At 47.9% G+C, this 18,442-nt stretch overlaps 1 protein-coding gene across 1 annotated transcript in view; it reads right to left on the minus strand.

Annotated features, from left to right (window-relative positions):
* The window catches only part of LOC147705912 (inactive serine/threonine-protein kinase TEX14-like), a 722,788-nt gene that overhangs the window by 618,536 nt on the left and 85,810 nt on the right, over positions 1-18,442 (minus strand). Inside the window, exon 6 of the mRNA XM_086929575.1 lies at positions 1,545-1,675. Coding sequence (XP_086785701.1) covers positions 1,545-1,675 — 131 coding nt within the window. The remainder of the gene's footprint in view (positions 1-1,544; positions 1,676-18,442) is intronic.

Below are 18,442 nucleotides of genomic sequence, written 5' to 3' on the forward strand. Positions count from 1 at the left end.
CGCCAAAACTCACGCCTCCCCCACCAGATTACAAGTAATCTTGTGGTCTGGAGGGCAGGCGGTAAGTGGTCCAGCGGTTGTGCTGCTTAAAGGCTCTTTGTGAGCCTTAAACATCACCGCTGTTGGACTGCCAGTGCATGTTCCTGCACGGGAAGGAATGCTTCATGTTATGCATTCCTTCCAGTGCAGGTACTGGGGGTGCATAGCTGCAGGGGGCACAACATGTCCCCCCCTATATGCACCCCCATGCACAGGGGCAAGAGCTTCTGTTACTGCCAGCAGTTACATAGAGAAAGATCTTCCATGACACCGATGGTGGTGAGGAAAGTTACAAAATGCTTGCCAGTGTCTCGAGGCACCACCAAGCATATTGCAGTACTCAGACAGCCGAGGGACCGCCAGGAATGTGGTTCCCTGGTGGTTGTGGCAGTGGAATGGCGGTCTGACCGTCACAGTCCTAATAGGGCGGTTGGACCAATTGGTGCAGCTGTGGCTTGAGCACCACCACAGCGCCCCGGCGAGTTTGGCATTCCACGGACCGCCAGACTCATAATCAGGGTCTTGATTTTTGGTTTGATTAGTACAGTTGTGTTCAAATATTTTGCATATGTGCAGATATATTCTACCTTGTATGAATATTAGAGAGAATTAGATGGTGAAGAACAACCAGTAATGGCAAAGTTGTCTAGGGTCCTCTTTTTAAAATGCTGATGGAGTATTGAAACTCCTTGAGATTTGGGAACCAGTTAAATGTTAAATTACATAATACAACAGAGCCAACCATTTTTGGCCAACAGGCAGAATCCTACTACACAAGAGTGAGCATACCATTCAATTAACGGGGTAATCATTGATCTGGATTCTTGATTACATTTTGACTTTCTCTATAGAGAATACTACTTTCTGCAAATTTTCATTTTTTCAAAAGCGACTTTGCCTCTGTGTCCAGGACAACATGTAGGGGCTTATCAAAAGAGATCCAGAGGCTTAGGGCATAGACACTGAGCACTTGTCTCTGTCACATTGTTATATATTCACAGAATTTAAGATATCTTAATTATTTCAAAGATGACAGACAATATCTCATATCTGGTCAATTAATGCTTTCTTTCAGGACCAGGCCTAATTGTTGTGTCTCTTTAGTTTCCTGACAGTGTACCCTGTGTCATCAGTAGCTTTAAAAGGTATTTGCTTTCTTAATCATATGCTCCTTCTTTAATCTAATTGCAGGAGTACACCATTGTTTAACAATATTATTTTCCTTATTACCTGAGAAATTAGTAATCTTTCTTTTTCAAAAGATTTTTCACCTCTGTCCCACATGAATCAACAAGCACTCTTCAATCTATTGAGACAAGGATATGCATCCAAGAATTAATTGTAATGCCCTTTCCTAAGGACCATTCTTTTAGAGGTCTTGTATCCTCACAACAATTTGGCCATCCTCCACCCAAACTCATCCTATCTATCCATTCATCATGTTTTGATGTTGCACACTTCACCCCTCTTATGTTTCCACTCTCTTCACCATTCCTTGTGCTCACTTCCTCATGAGACTGTAGGGTCCATTTTCATAGGTCTGATCCCTCTCACTATAGGATCGCAAGAGTTCAATATCAGCAGCCACGGGAGTGGAACCAATGAGTCTTGACAAAAGGCTGACAGTCAGGCACTGCTGCAAAAAACACATGGGAGATTTAATTAGTAAAGCACAATGGAGGCTTAATGAAACAGTATCTTAAAGTTAATTACTTTTAGTGGTACTATTCTATTGGGGATCACTTCCTCATAACAATAACTAAGAAGATATTCCAGCAGGTCATGCAAGATCCAACAACAGTTAATAAAATATCATTAATTAAAAATGGAAAGTCCATTATGCAAATATTTCTGTTTAAGACACAATTTAAAAAAGCAAAGGTTGCAATTTAACGTTTTTAAGGATGCCAGACAGGGAACAACCGCTGTGATGGTCACCAGACCAGTGAATTCGGATTTACTTGGAGTTTCATGATAGATAACATGCATCTTTCATCAACAGGAAATGAAGAATCGGTATGTCGTGATTATGATTATATACTACTGACGGACAATATAACTAACAAGTCTTTCTCCGTCTCGAGTCCTTTATCATCATTCGTAGTAGTTAGGTAGTTAGTGTGCCACAGTGAGCATTATCGCCATTTGGTAGAGAGAAGAGAAGGAAGAGGAAGCATACATGTATTGCCAAAAGAGACTTATGAGGGTAGACCTCCCTACTTGAGCAACTACACTGGTATCAAAATTGATATCATAAAACATTATTAAAGACAGTCTTGATCTCCAAGTGGCAGCACTGTACATGTCTGAAATGGAAAATATCACTTTTAACAATTACTCTGTGGCTTTTTCAGTTGTAATATCATATCATATGGTTATTTCAGCCACTTGGTGCAGGGTCCAATGTTTTCCTCTCTATTCAGAGCTCCTGCTGACTATATTATTTCTTTAACATTGATAAAGCTCTCAATACACTAATACACAATGTCAGAACCGAGTTGGGGGTCCTCCAGCAAACTAGGGTTACTGAGTCACAAAGTGGATGAGGCCTTTAATTAGATTTAGAGAACAGAGAGCCCTGACATTTCCCTATAGTAAAGGATAGAGAAATATTAAACACATTATTTAACTAACATTTTTTTATGTTACATATTAACATAAATTGGGGGCGTGGCCTGCGGCGTACGATGGCGGTCGCACTCTAAGAGTGCTTCTGGACCCTCTCCGCCATCCCTATGACATCTGCCGTTACCTGCCTTCCTGCATGTCATCAGCTTACTCAGTGCGGATCCCTGTGGGGTTTGCTTTCCGCTGGTGCCCTTGATGATCCGGTTTAATGCTCCCAGCCGTTGATTCACTCCTGTGGTCCCGGAGGCCGGCCGGCAGCATGGCGGCCCCCAGTGAGCGCGCTCCGGCGTCTTCCTGGTGATACCCGGACCCCTCTCCCACTCGGTGCCCCGGTGAGCGGCGTGCCTGCATCCCTGTCCTCCCGTGCAGCGGAGGGGGCGAGGCGGCAGACCCCGGCTGGTGCCCTCCGATTTCCGGAGCCAGGGTCGCTGTATGGCAGCAAAGGAGGACTTTCGGTGCCCGGGGCTGGGGACGGAGTGCCGAGGCGGTGGGGACCCGTCCGAGATCGAGCTGGAGGAGCTGTGGGTGTGAGAGGCGCCCCCCGGATGCAGGGAGTTTCTGGTAAGCCTCCCTCGCGCTGCCTGCCTGCCTGGTCCTGGCGTGCTGGTTTGGGCCCTACCACTGCTGCCGGCTCTGATACACTGAAGGCCTGCGGACAAAACAGCGGCCCCCTAGTGGTGTTTGTCGGTGCTGGGCCAGCATCTCTTCAGAATCCCGGGCAGATCCATATTGGAGGAGTGGCAGCAGAGGTGTAGCAGAGGTGAGGAGCTCCGGGAGGGGGCCTGTTGACCACTTGAGTCCCAGTTGGCCCCTGAGGAGCCCTAAGATGGTGGCTTGACGCTTCTCTGCCCTACCTGCGACCACACCACAGGGCCCCCTGCGGCCTATGCGCGTCCACGCTGGAGGGCAGTGCTGGCATGCCCTCTTGGGGGACGCGACTGCGGACATTAGCTGTGCAGTGAGAGACCCTATCCTTTTGCCTCCGGCCCCCCGCCCCAGCGTGGGAGTCAGTGTCCCTGTGACTTGCTTAGTGGCTGGGACTCCCCCCGGAACCTACCCACTGACGACGGCCCGGTGAGTTGACGCCCGGATACCTGAGGGGCTGCGCAGTGCTGAGGGGTTCGGCCATCTTGTCGGGTGGTGGGGTGTGCGGTGTGCAGTGGGGCTTTCCCGCCCTCCCCTCCTCCCACCGCGAGGAGGCCCGATCGACTGGCGGATCGGGGTGGGATCCCTGGGACGGCGAGTGGGCCCTCGTCCCGTGTTTTGCCCTGGCCTCAGCTGGGGAGCCGCAGCCACTTTGCTCCCCGACCTCGCTGAGGGCTGACGGGCCCAAGCCTTCCCCCGGGGGTGCGATCACGCTTGGATCAACCTTCAGAGACTACAACTGGACTACAGCCCCCGCACTGGGCAGCCCGCCGCCCCAGCCGTCTCTCCTCGGTGGTGCCACGGTCTGCGTGAGATAGAAACTTGAGGATCCCTCACCTAAACTGTCACGCGGCCGAGGTGTTCTACCCTGCGACTGGCCCTCCACAACTATGGGCAAACCCCGCGTGTCCTCAGCCTCTGGCCCAACGTCCCAAACAACATTGGACAAATTCGCTACGGTGGACCGGGGATCTGGCGCGGAGATGAAACCTGGCCCTGGCCCGGCTGGAGGGGACTTGGCGACTATCCTGCAAGCGATCTCGGCGTCCCAAACGTCTGTCGAGACCAAGATAGGAGAGTTAAGGGTTGACGTGTCCCTTATTCGCCAGGACCTCCGCAAAGCCATGGAAGGAATTACAGAAGCTGAGTCCCGGATCTCCACTGTAGAAAATGATGTCTCCACCATTAAAGCCCAGGTGGCCCGCCTCCAGTCCCAGACCTCGGAGCTCCACCGTAGTGCTGAGGATGCCGAAAACAGGGCGCGCCGGAGTAACTTGCGCCTCCTGGGCTTCCCGGAGGGGGTTGAAAAGGCAGATGCAGCGACCTTCCTAGAGGACTGGATCCGCACTTGGATGCCCAAGGAGAAGCTTTCCCCTTGGTTCACGATCGAGCGCGCCCACTGATCTCTAGCTCCCAAACCACCGCCGGGAGCCCCGGCCCGGCCCTTCATCCTCCGTGTCCTCAATTTCTGCGACAGGGACGCCATCTTGAGAGCAGCCAGGGAGCTGGGGCAGGTGCATTATCGAGAAACAAGGATTATGGTGTTCCCGGACTATTCAAGGGAAATCCAGTCCCAGCGTCGCTCCTACGAGAAGGTGAAGCCGAAACTCAGGGCGATGGACATCCGCTATGGGCTCCTCTTCCCGGCCCGACTCAAGGTTTCTTTCAGGGGCAGACCCTCTTCTTTGTCTCCCCACAGGTGGCGCGGACCTAGCTCATGGAGGAGAGGCCCCTCCGGCTGCCTGCGACCCGGTCCCCGCCCCAAAGTGCCCCAGACCGACGGAACAGCGCTGCGCCCAAGCCCAGGCGCCGCAGGACTGGATTCCGCAGGAGGGGTGCGCACCGAGGGGGAGGGTCCCGCTCGCCGGAGCCGAGGGCCTGACGGACCTCACCCCAGGCGCACCGGAGTGCTCCTAAACCTCCACCATCGGCTCCGTCCCTGGTTGACCTGGGCGGTGCCCCCGGACCTGCAGACGCCCTACGACGCTCGATGTCGGACACCGACCTCTCCAGGAGCCCGATGATTCTCAGATCCAAGGAGGACTCGGACTCATGACTGGCGGAATCACCGCAATACAATGCTCTGATCCGGGGCCCAAACCCGCGCCCATGTTCAAGGCGCCAGGACTAAACTCGGCTGGGGCCTGATACCCGGACCCACTGAAACTCTTTAGGCCCTGCGGCTGGGGGCTTGAGATTTCTTCCGCACCACCCCAGAGACACAGGCCTATCTCTAGAATGTAACCCTTCTTTTCTCCTATCCTTGAAATGTGATGACTTTTCACTAGTCACTATTGGTAAACATCCTACACCATGGAGGGGGGTCCTCCCTAATGGCTTGACTACTGTTCCTACCCCTTGCTAACCGTTTTAGTTTAGCACCCTTCCCCTTCTAGGGGCTGTTTCTTGTTTGTGGGAATGACTATAGGTCGACAGATGCTTCCTGTTTTGAAGTGTAGGTTGGGGGGTTTTGGGGGGTAGGTAGGTATGTATAACTTTATTGCATGATTAATTAAAATCTTCGCAAACACGTAAAACATTAAATCACAAGATACAGCTTCTCCTTTAAAAGGTGTTACAAAATTACAAATATTTTGTAGTTCATTAAAATTGCAAAGGAGTAAAAATGTGTAGGTAAAATAGTTCTTCTTAGTAAAAAAGATAAGTCAGCATAGGGCTTGTTCTCATTGGCGGATCCACACCCAGAAATGATATTTATTGGAGAACGAGTCAATGAGCTCACTGCCAGGCAATACTGACTGCTGGGAGCTTAGCAACCAGGGAGTTATTTATAGGACTTAATCAAAGCGCAAGTAGAGATGGTTGTTGACCTTGACTCATAGGTGCGATAGCATAGGATAAAGGCCGATGACTTGGGGGTCTTCCCGACTTAGCTTAGCGTTCGCTTCCCTCATAAACCGAACAAGGCTGCAGGAAAGACGGATATTGCTGCCCTCAAAACAGGCCTTTACCGCTTCCCTACAAGATCGAACTTGACTTGCAATCAGGAGTTGTTTAAGAAACTGTCTCCTTTCCTCTCTCAAGCCGTTGCAGATGCATAGTAGGTGTATTATGTCTTTGTTGAAATTTCCACACAGTCTGCAGCAGTTGGTAGAGGTTGTGCGTTTCCATGGAGGAAGGTGAGGCTTTGCTGGTAGGATTCCCAACCTCAGATGAAGGAACTGTTCTTTTATTGTTCTTGCGAAACCTGTTCCTAGGTATGGTTGGGGCTTTGTTGACACATAGCTCTGAATTATTAACCAGCCATGGGACCTCCTACTAAGGGCAGCTTTGTCTTCTGCTAGAGATGCGATCTTTACTGATTTATTTACCAGGGCCTTAACATTTTTCTGGGATGGGCATACGTCCCATAGGTCCTGTAAAGCTAACAGCTTGATTGCTGATTGGAGGTAGGACTTCGCTGGGCATTCGTTTCTCTTTGAGATTTCCAACCACAGGTGTGAGTTCAATGTGCCCGCCGCGGCCACCTTTATTTTGAACCAGCAATTGGCATAGGCCCCTTGCCGCGAGATTTCCTGCTTTAGCAGTCCGAATTCTAATCTTATTTGCGCTGGTGAGGTAAATTGCGGAAGATTGAATATTATTCTTAGGGCCTTAGCAACCACAATGTCCAGGGTGACTTCATCCCTACCTCTCATTGCTTCGCTTCCGTAGGTGATGGAGGGCAAGAGGCGCGCTCGAAGCACTTCTAGCAGAGGGAGAAGGCTAGGGCCGGTTATTTTTTGCTTTATGTTTTTTAAAGCAACTGCCAATACGGTTCCTCTGCCTTTGATGGAGGCTTTCTGTTTGGAAAATGAGCTGTTTCTTTCGAATATGATTCCCAAATACTTGTACTTCTCTACCGGGAACAGCAGCCGATTTTTCATTGACCATCGTAGGTGGGGTTTATTTGGACCTTGGTTTAGTACCATTACTTTGGATTTTTCCAGATTTATGGTCAGCCCATTTTTGTCTGCGAAGGTACTTGTGATGTTTATCAGATGCTGGAGACCGATCGGAGTACGGCTAATTAGTAGGAGGTCATCGGCATACAAGAGGTTCGATAGTGTTAAGCCCCCCAGGTTCGGTGTGTGATTTTTACAGTTGTCCAAGTCGGTGGAAAGATCCGAGACAAAGAGTTTGAACAAAGTTGGGGCCAGTACACAACCCTGCTTCAGCCCTTTGGTAGTAGGAATTTTTCTAGACAGGGTATCACCTGCTCCAATTTTAATCTGGACCCAAGTTTCAGAGTGCAGCAGGATTAGCTGGTTTGGAAGATTTGTAGGGATTTCCCACCTCGCCAGTTTGGCCCAAAGTAGCCCCCTGTCGATGCTATGTTGGTGTTGGGAGGGTGGGTGGGTAGGGAGTCCGTTGGCTCCCCTTGGTTGGTTGTTGTTTTTAGCCGCCTACGGGCAGCCCTTTGCCTTGACTTTGCAGCTCCTCGGCCCATGTTGTTGCCACTCGCGGGTGGCAGGTTGCAGCTCTCCTCCTATGCAAATCCTAGTGGAAGGGTCTCCCTCTGACTCCTAGTCCCCATGACTCACTGGTTTGTTATTTTTGGCCGCCTACGGACCGCCACGGTAGGCAGCCGTGGGCGGCTGACCCCCCTTGCCCACCCTCTCCCTATCGGCCCCTGGCGCCTCTGGTCCGCTGGAAGGCCTGGTTTGGCTCCCCCTGGTCCTGTGCGGTGCTGACTCTCCCCTCTTCCTGGGTCTTCCCCCCAGAGTTCATCCGCCTTCCCACAACTGCCTTCCCCCTGATGGCTTAAACCCTAACTAAACCCCTCCACATCCTCTTCTGAAATGTTAACGGCCTCCTGGACTGCATTAAGCGCGTGGCCATCCTCCGAGCAACCCACCGCCATGTGGCGGATGTCCTCCTTCTCCAGGAGACCCACCTCCTAGGCACGCAGTGTACCTTCCTGGCCCGCTGTGGGTTTGCGATGGTCTGGCATTCCGGGTTTGCATTTGGGTCCCGGGGGTGGCAATCCTACTTAGGAAGAACCTGCCGTTCACCCTCACCCGGGTTGACACCGACCCTCAGGGGCGCTACGTGGTGATCTCGGGTGTGCTGGAAGGATGCCCCCTGAATATCCTGAGCCTGTACATCCTGCCTGCCCTTCTTTCCATGATGCTCCGCTGCCTTACGGGAATCCTCTCCATCCTCCCAAGGGGCATGACGGTGGTGGGGGGCGACTTCAATGCTGTCATGCAGCCCTGGTGTGATACGACCGGGCCATGATTCGGGGGATGGCTAGAGGATTTGTACACGCCAAACGAGCGAACCAGCTGGCCCGACTCGTGGAGTTGGAGTCCAGGGCGGCGCGGATGGAAGCGGAACAAGCACTCGCCGAACGCGCGGGCCTTACCCGGCAACTAGCACTAATTCGAGAGGAAATTCGGCAGATTTCCCTAAACTCGGCCCAGATGCTCTGGCGCTCTTCGGTGACGCGCATATACGGGTGAGGCGACAAAAATGGTAAGCTCCTCCACAATCTCGTGTCATACCCCAAAAACCAACGTATCATCCCGGAGACCCAGGCGCAGGACGACACCTTGCATATGACCTCGGAGGCCATAGCAGGCGTCTTTGCGCACTTCTACACGAATCTATACGCGGCACTACCGGCTGAGAACTTCCTGCCCGCCCTGCTGGGGGAGACAGGTGCTCTGCTTCCCTCGCTGCTGCCGGACTCCAGGGAGGCCTTAGATCGCCCCATCACCCTGGAGGAAGTGCTTGAGGCTATTCCCCTCCTACATCCCGGCAAGACGCCTGGCCCTGACGTGTTCCCGCAGGAATATTATGCCGCCTTCCGGGCCACCCTGGCCCCTCAGCTACTGACCCTTTTTCACCATGTGGCAGACACCGGAACTTTTTCCTCCGAATCCGACCTGGCCACAATAGTGGTCATCCCCAAGACCCACCAGCCCTCCACGAGCTGCGCGGAATACCGCCCAATCTCGCACATCAACACAGAGATTAAGCTCTACGCCACCATACTAGCCCAGAGGCTAAAGACTCTTCTGCCGGACCTGATCCACCCAGATCAGTGCGGATTCATGCCTGATAAGGGCACTCGCCATTGCATCCGGCGCCTCCACTTGGCCTTAGCCCACCGTGCTCGACTCTCCCCCTACCTGGCCCTTCTTTTCCTCGATTTTGAAAAGGCCTTTGACACGGTGAACTGGGACTACCTACAGGATGTGCTGGAGACGATGGGATTTGGTCCCTTCTTCCGCCGTCTTATCGGGGTCCTCCACGCCAACCCCCGGGCCCGGGTGTTGGTCAATGGAGTGCTCTCTGAGGCCTTTCCAATTCATCGAGGCACGCGCCAGGGGTGTCCCCTTTCACCTCTTCTTTTAGCACTGGCGATGGAGCCCCTGGAAGCGATCATTCGCCAGGACCCCCTCGTCCAAGGCTGGACCTGAAACAAGAGCCACATAGATAAAATAGCCCTCTACGCTGATGATGTGGTCCTGTATCTGGCAGAACCGGCGACCTCGGGCCCCAAGAGCTTCCTGTCCATCGCGGCCTTCGGAAAGGTCTCCGGACTCCGACTCAACACGGCTAAATCTACTTTGGTCCCATTACACCCCTCGAGAGACTGCTTCGACTGGCAGTCGGACATCCCTTTACGGCGCCAATCAGTCAAATACCTAGGGATATGGATATCCCTCCTGCCAGAGTTGGAGTGGGCACTGAATATTGCCCCCTTGGTTTCCCGAATGAAGGCTGATCTTAAAAAGTGGCAGTCGCTCCCCCTCAACCCCTTAGGGAGGAGCGCACTCTTTAAAATGATGATCCTCCCGCGCTTTCTCTACGTCCAACAGAACACTTCCCTCTCCCTCCCCCGCGCTTGGTTCCGCGAGTTAGACGGTCTTCTGACCCGCTTTCTATGGGGGAATGGTCACCCGCGTTTATCCCTGGCACGCACCCGAATTCCCCCTTACGACGGGGGACTGGGGGTGACTCACCTCTTCCTCTACTACCTTGCCTCCAAACTCCTTGTTGTCCATGATTGGTATGGGGCGGCTGGTCCGACCCAGCATACCGGGTGGAACTCGAGGAGAGGGATTTCCCCCGAATCCAAGCCCTCTTGTATGGCAGCCCTGTGCCGCACTCTATGGCACCTATTACTAGGATGATTTTCATGGCTTGGCGGGCAGCTCTGCGCTACACGGGCTGGAACCACAAACTTACTAGACAAACACCACTGTGGCATGGCACTTGGCTCCGGGAAGTGGCGGCCCTGGACGGGTTCCGTCGGTGGGATCTGGTTGGCGTCTCGGTTCTGGGGGACTTTTGGGTCGGGGATCGCATCCGGGCTTTCGCGGACCTACAGAAGAACCATGCCCTTTCCCACACCCAGCACTTTCGATACCTGCAGCTGCGCCACGCGCTCCAGACGCATCTCCCACTGCCAGTCTTCCCTTCCCGGAATTCAGCCCGCTGGAGGCCCAGGTGATGATGAGAAACTTGGGGAGGGGCGGTGTATCCCGCATCTATCGTTCCCTAGTCAATATTGGCCCTGCCTCCCTAGACACGCTGTGCGCTCGCTGGGAGGGGTGGGTGGGTCCCCTGGAGGAGGCGGAATGGAGGGATGCCCTCATGGCGCCTAGAACCCTAACCACATCGGCCAAACTACGCCTGGTCCAAATTTACTATCTGCATGCGGCCTACCTCTCCCCTGAGCGCCTCTTCCGCGCCCAACTACAACCCTCCCCAGATTGCTCAAAGTGCGGCTTGGCGCCCGCAGATTTCTATCACATGGTGTGGCTCTGCCCCGGGTTGGCCGGGTTCTGGAGGGGGGTGGAGCGTGGGCCGGCTGCTGTTGGGGGTCTTTGACGGTCTGGATGTTTCCAGGTCGGACAAGCGCCTGCTGGGGACGGCGATAGCGGTGGCTAAAAGAGACATCGCTAAGCACTGGTCCCGCGCCGCCTACCGTGGGGGGATGGAGGAGGGGGGTTGATTGGTGCGGGACCCAGGAGGAGGCCCTCTTTGAAGCCAGGGGGGCAACTGAACTGTTCCACAGGATTTGGGGAAAGTGGTTCAATCTCATTCCACCGGGACTGGAGATATACTGCGCGACTCCTGCCTTTTGTCTAACGATACAAGATTTGTATACGGACTGGAAAAGACTGACCCGACCTATATGGCTTAACGATTGTACATTACTGTATGTGTTGAATGTGCTGAAACCAATGAATTTCCTTTGTTGTTTTAAATGCCTAATAAAGTTGATTATCAAAAAAAAAACAAATGAATTGTTTTTATTTTAAATGTAGAAGAATACAGAAAATGCTACAGCATTATTTACTTTTGAATGCAACCTTTAATTAATGAATAATATTAAACTAAATTAATTTTTTCCGTAGTTTAAAATAAAAAATAGGTCCTCACTAAAGTAAAAATAAAATTTAAATTATGCATTATTAATTATTAGGAGTGATGTAAAGAATTACTTTAAAGTAATTTTAATAAAAATAACCGTTGTTAATTTTTTAATTTAAAAAAGGTTAGTAAAATAATTTACAATTAAATTTTAAACACATTATTTGTGATTTTGTATAGATATATTTTAACATTTCATTTTATTTATTTTTACCTAACAAATGCCCTCAATTTTAACAGTAGGTATGCCCCTGCTTCCAGACACTTCCCGCTGCATCCCCAGCATTTACTACTAAAATGTAACCATAGGTGTGTAAGGACTCTGCGAGATTCCAGCACAGAATAAGATACGAAGGCGGAGGGGGCACCTATGCACATAGGTTTGTGAATGGCATGTTTAACGTTTATGTTAGTAGTACTGCTGAACGATTACTAAATGCACTACAAGAGGCTGTTTGTGAATAGGTTCCTACATCTACAATACTCTTAATATTCCTGAGCAGACACTGCCTTTGTTTTTCCTCCTCAATTGGCGATGAAACGCACTGTTTTGTGGCTCCCTATAACAATGTACCTTGATGCCTCTGCTAAAAAATCGTTTCATTTGTTACCAACTCAACAAGAAGTTTCCAAACCTCCCTGATTGACCTACTCGTTCCTAACCATTTTCATGTATGACAGATTTGCTATTCTTTTTCAATTTTCCTTCTCAATATTTGCTTTAACTTGATTTTCAACTGATGTATATATTTATTGTATTTTTATTTTTTTATTTTTTTTATTTTATTTTATTTGATTATGTCTGCAAAGATTCACCAACTTATTTTGCTCCTCTTCAATATTATTGTATTACTGTATTGACACCTTTTTATTTTCAATAAATTTTATTCTGAACTCAAAAAAGATTGCATTGTGCAGCAAACAGAATGGTTCTTTCAACCAGAAAGAGAAACCACAGCCAGGATGGAAGGCAGCTGCATCTTTTTGCCAGTGGTATACAGGAAAAGGTAGTCTGAGAAGGGTGCATGCACATGCTAATGGTTTTCCAAGCTCACCAGTTGTTTCTCAATCCCCAAACGTAACGGAGGAATGGGTTCAAAGTTCATTCAGTTACTCTCTGGTTATACCCAATGAAAAGCAGGTTTCGCATCACAGATTTCAAACTAGTAAGTTAGAAGTAAGAAAGCAGAAAGCTAGCAAATGTTCTCAAATCTGAGAAAAACACAACCAGATCTTATAAAAGTTACCTCTTATGACATTAAGAACAAGCCCATCAAAACGATAGCTATAATGAACTAGGGACGCATTCGGCATGTTAATGTTGGCCCATAACGTAAGCACAGCAACAAATAATGACAATTGACAGAATAACAGGCAGTTTAATTAAGAAATACTGGTAAAGGCAAGTCAGTCTTCAGGGACACTCCAAATTCGGTGTGGGATGCAGACTTCAGAAGGTGATAAGTAGAAAGGTGTTTATTCACTATAATTATTCAAAACATCCGCATGAGCTCAATGGGCAACAAAAAAATAACAAGAAGCAGGGAGAAGAAGACTGACGTGGTTCCCTTTATACTCTCTCTAAACATTTATTACGAGTTATTTGAGACAAAGTATGTTATGTCTCTGCAGAAATTTACTGCAGTTCATCCTTAATTAATTCCGCCGAGGAGGCATCCCAAGTTGGTGTGCCATCCCCAGGGGCTGTGACCATTTACTGAGCCATAAAGACCCTCTGTCGCATTTTTTCTAAAGTCCCCAATCCCACTCTTGCAAGTCGCTAAGGGGGAAGCTGGGGAAGAGATGGAGAACATCGCTCAAGGATGTCACCTATTACACTAACCTGGTCCAAAATGTATAACTCCAATGACTTTGGTTCGGCCATCAAACACTGGCCTAAGCCAAGAATAAGACCACAACTGCAGTGGCAGTGGAGAGTGCTTTTTCTATAGGAAAAGGTAGCAAGTCTGCTATATTTTTATTACGATGTGTAGGTCTGGTGTTAGCCAAGACCTTTTGTATTTATAAAATTGTATTTATATTATTCTTACTTATAGGGGCTTTCAGACAGCCATCTTCATCCATTTGCCTGTTAATCTGTCTTTCACATTTTTATTGCACCTAGTACAGCATCCAAAATGGGGCAACAGAACAGTTTACTTCTACAATTGGTTAACTTTACTGTGAGTGACAGCATTCTTCCCTTTCGCAAGCAGCACATCCACACACAAAGTAAGTTCTGTCACTGCCCAAGACTGGCAAAGTGAACTTTTTGAGACCGAAAAATATGATTGCTTTTAAGAGGTTTTTTCATACTGACGAGGGCCTGACCGCTTAACCAACAATAAGCTTTTGCAAAAACCATGACAAAACAAAACAAGCTCAAAAGGCTGACAGGCAACGAAAGAGCTACTGTGTTTGCCAGTGCTTGTTAAGTCTGGCCTTCAGATCGATAAATCTTCCTCGCCTGATGTAATCAAGAAAATAATAAGGAATGCATACTGTAGTACATATATAGAGGAGCTCTGGGTCAGCTCTCCTCATCCTATGGTCTGTTCGCTCCCCTCTTCCACACAGCATGAATCAATGAGTAAAACGATTTCAATCATCCCTTCTCCTGCACCGGGCTTAGAGGCATTTTGCTTAATCACATGTAGACCTCCGCCTTAAGGGAAGTGCACATCAATGCTAGGGCCGGAGGGTGAATATTTTACTTTGATAGGGATTTTTCCTTTCTTTTCTTTCCTTTTTTAAATCATCCTTGTGCAGTTAAACTATGTCTTCAGGTTACGGTAGTTCAAAGACAATTAATGCTTTTTTATTTGTGACAATGCAAATCATATTTCTCAGAGATGTCTACTGAACAGAAAAAGGGTTTTTATGCCGGTTTTAAGTACACTGGCCTACTAGGAAGCACATGTACCATTCTATTGAAATTGCCCTCTTTCAGCTTGACAAATTTGACGTCATTCCATCAAGCCATTTTTTTGTAGCTCATTCCAAAACTCTGTTAACAAATCTAAGTTAAAATTAACAAGCACGTAAAGTTTTAAAGCCTCTCTTTAATTTGGCGCATCAATCTGTAAATCTGGAAAAATAATCAATGAGCCACCAAGAGAGAATTATGTTTACATTTTAGTGTTTCGTTCAACAATGTTAAAATTATAAGCAACAATTATTTTACTGTGCACTAACAAATCCAGCAGACAAATGAATCCACCCACAAATAGAAGAGTTGAGGTACATTGTACTCTCAATACCTTGGGCAGGGAAGGGAGAAATTGAGAGGGATTCCGAATTTTCATCTAGTCTTAACATAAGGGGGAAGATAATGGCAAGAAAATATGTATTAGCAATCGGGTTTCCACTAATGCACTTCGACCACTTAGACTGCTCAGCTCGTTCCACCATCCATCGGCTCAAAGCCACCATGAAACAAGCATTGGAAATGCAATAGGTCTCGCAGCATTAGAGTTAGTGCTTTTAGAATTGTTTATGGTTTATTTTTGTAAATCTTTAGCATTTTTGTTTCCTGTAGCCAATGCTAAAGAATTAAAAAGAAAAGCCATAAACATTTCTAAAAAGCTCTAACTCAAATGCTCCGAGACCTATTGCACTGTGTGAGGGTGAGGGGTTGAGGGTGAGTGAGGGTGGGTGAGGGTGGGTGAGGGTGAGTGAGGGGTTGAGGGTGAGAGAAAAATAACTTTTGTGAAGATTATGTTCAGTGTATTTTATTGTGACGTAAATCCAGGAACAGAAGTGAAATATTAACATCTTTTTGTGACATTTGGAATAAAGCTTGAAACATTGCAAGAACATATTTGAACCAGTTGTTGTTGAATGATTGCACAGATTGATGCTGTGGTGGCGCTGTGGTGATGCGATTGATAGAGTGAGTGCGATAGATTGATAGAGGGAGGGCGATAGATAGATAGATAGATAGATAGATAGATAGATAGATAGATAGATAGATAGGAGTGAGGGCGATAGATAGATAGATAGATAGATAGATAGATAGATAGATAGATAGATAGATAGATAGATAGGAGTGAGGGCGATAGATAGAGTGAGGGCAACAGATAGAGTGAGGGCAACAGATAGAGTGAGGCCGATAGATAGATAGAGTGAGGGCAACAGATAGAGTGAGGGCAACAGATAGAGTGAGGGCGACAGATAGAGTGAGGCCGACAGATAGAGTGAGGGCGACAGATAGAGTGAGGGCGACAGATAGAGTGAGGGCGACAGATAGAGTGAGGGCGACAGATAGAGTGAGGGCGATAGATAGATAGATAGATAGATAGATAGATAGAGTGAGGGCGATAGAGTGAGGGCGACAGATAGAGTGAGGCCGATAGATAGATAGAGTGAGGGCGATAGAGTGAGGGCGATAGATAGAGTGAGGGTGATAGATAGATAGATAGATAGATAGATAGATAGATAGATAGATAGATAGATAGATAGATAGATAGATAGATAGATGGATAGATAGAGTGAAGGCAAAGATAGATAGAGTGAGGGCGATAGTTAGTTAGATAGATAGATGGATAGATAGATAGAGTGCAGGCGAAGATAGATAGAGTGAGGGCGATAGAAAGATAGAGTGAGGGCGATAGAAAGATAGAGTGAGGGCGATAGAGTGAGGGCGATAGATAGAGTGAGGGCGACAGATAGATAGAGTGAGGCCGATAGATAGAGTGAGTGCGATAGATAGATAGATAGATTGATAAGGGCGATAGATAGATTGAGGGTGATAGATAGAGTGAGGGCGATAGATAGAGTGAGGGCGATAGATAGAGTGAGGGTGATAGATATATAGAGTAAGGGCGAACAATTTTTTTTAAAGCATTTTTGTATAACCAATAGTCTGAACACACATAAAGGCCTGCATGCACATTAGTGTACACATAAAAAACCTAAGATACCAGAAACTGCAGACCTGTAAAAGCTGTAAACTGTAATTCTCTTATTCACTTCAACTTCTGTACTGGTTCATTCGTGAGATAACAGGTATATACAGTTAAGCAACTTCATGTTACCCGTTATTATTGAACACCTAAGGTGTTCAATAATACAACAATAATCATGAGTGTTAGCACACCAGTACTTGTATGCTACGTTTTAAAATGGAGGCTCCATTTTGTTGCCTTTTACAGATTGTAGTATTTGCCATTTTTCTCATTTGAGATTTGGTGAGAGCATGCCTTCCGCCATTTCTGTGCCTAATGCGGGTAGCTACTTTGTAGGAGTTAACAAGCACTTCACAGCTTATTCCCGAAGGTCCCAGGATGGTTGCTAAATGGAGCACTATTGCTGAGAATAATGTGCTAAATGTTCCAAAGGCATTGACATCTACCGAAATTCCTGCAGAAATACAAATATTATATGAACGTCAGCAGTCAACAGGAGGTAAAAAGGCTACTATTTACAAAACAAAGAACTAAATCCAAGACTGGCGCGAAATGTTGTTAAAAAGCAACCCTCTCGCCACTCCACCAAAACCAAGAGCCCGCTCTCGAGAAGTACTTTGAGAGTATGGCAATTTGTAGGACTTCCGAAACTGCTTCTTACCATTAAAAACACTTTTCTGTAAAATATTTAAAGGAACAGTTATGTTTGGTTCGAAAAGAAACTGCTGAAGGGCAGGCATTATACAAGAGCAATAATGTCTGACTTATTGCCACAGAAGTACGGAGGCCACTGTGGCTGTGGAGTGTCCTTTAAACCTCGCTGGTGGATGAAAGAATGTGCTGCAATAACAGTCTGAAAACACAGTAACAAAAGCCCGACCAAAGTTAATGTCGGTGTCTAAATGTAGCATTACGGAGACACTTCCTTTCCATTAAATCATCACTAATGTCTCCCTGGTTCCATGATTTATTTGAAGTAGATATTCTGCTTTATAAATTCATAAATAAGATGGACTTTTTCATTTCACGGTTACTAATCTGGAAACCAGCTTATCGTGTAACTAATTACTGTAACACAAAGCTGCTCTGTTGATCCTAGCAGGAAAGACTCCACTGAATGACAAAAAGATAAATGTCTTTGAGGAACACAACAATGTATACATAGCCTTGCTGGTAAATTTCACATTTTAATAACTGTTGCCCTCATCAGTAGTCAGCGTGCTGATAGAGAGCAGGGAGGCTGCAGGCTCATCAGGTAACACAAACCGAGAGTACTGAGCCTGAGAGAGTGAGAGGGGAAAAGGCAGTTCCAGGGACACAGGGGCAGAAGACACAGAAATTCACCGAAGGTAGGGACGGGAGACAGTTAAAATAAATCTTACCGGGGCAGTAGACAAGAGAAGCGGATCGGTCAATAGATAACACAGTGCTGGGGAAACTGGGACAAAAGATGTGGGTGCTGACTGGAGGAGAGGGCAGGTGATACAGAGACACTAAAAACAGACCGTGCCATGGGGACAGAGACAGGAACTGGCTGGGTGGGGGCAGGAGATAAGTATAACAGGCAGTGCCAGGAGAAAAGGAACCGGAAACCCGAGGGACGAACTGGAAGAGGAGACATGAAGTGGGTAAAACCGAGGGTGCAAAGGGTACCGGGGCAAGAGACATGGGGGCTGAGTGGAGGAGGGACATGGGATAAAGAAAAGAAGCACTGAGGCGAAGAAAAAATACATTTAGGGGTTAAGTCCCACTTACAAACATATGAAATATATTGCTCGGCCTGTGTGGTGTGTTCCTAGGAGCCCACTGTAATCTATTGTGACTCACTGTCA

The sequence above is a fragment of the Lissotriton vulgaris genome, chromosome 7 (assembly GCF_964263255.1).
Source record: "Lissotriton vulgaris chromosome 7, aLisVul1.2, whole genome shotgun sequence".
In the NCBI taxonomy this organism is placed as follows: domain Eukaryota; kingdom Metazoa; phylum Chordata; class Amphibia; order Caudata; family Salamandridae; genus Lissotriton; species Lissotriton vulgaris.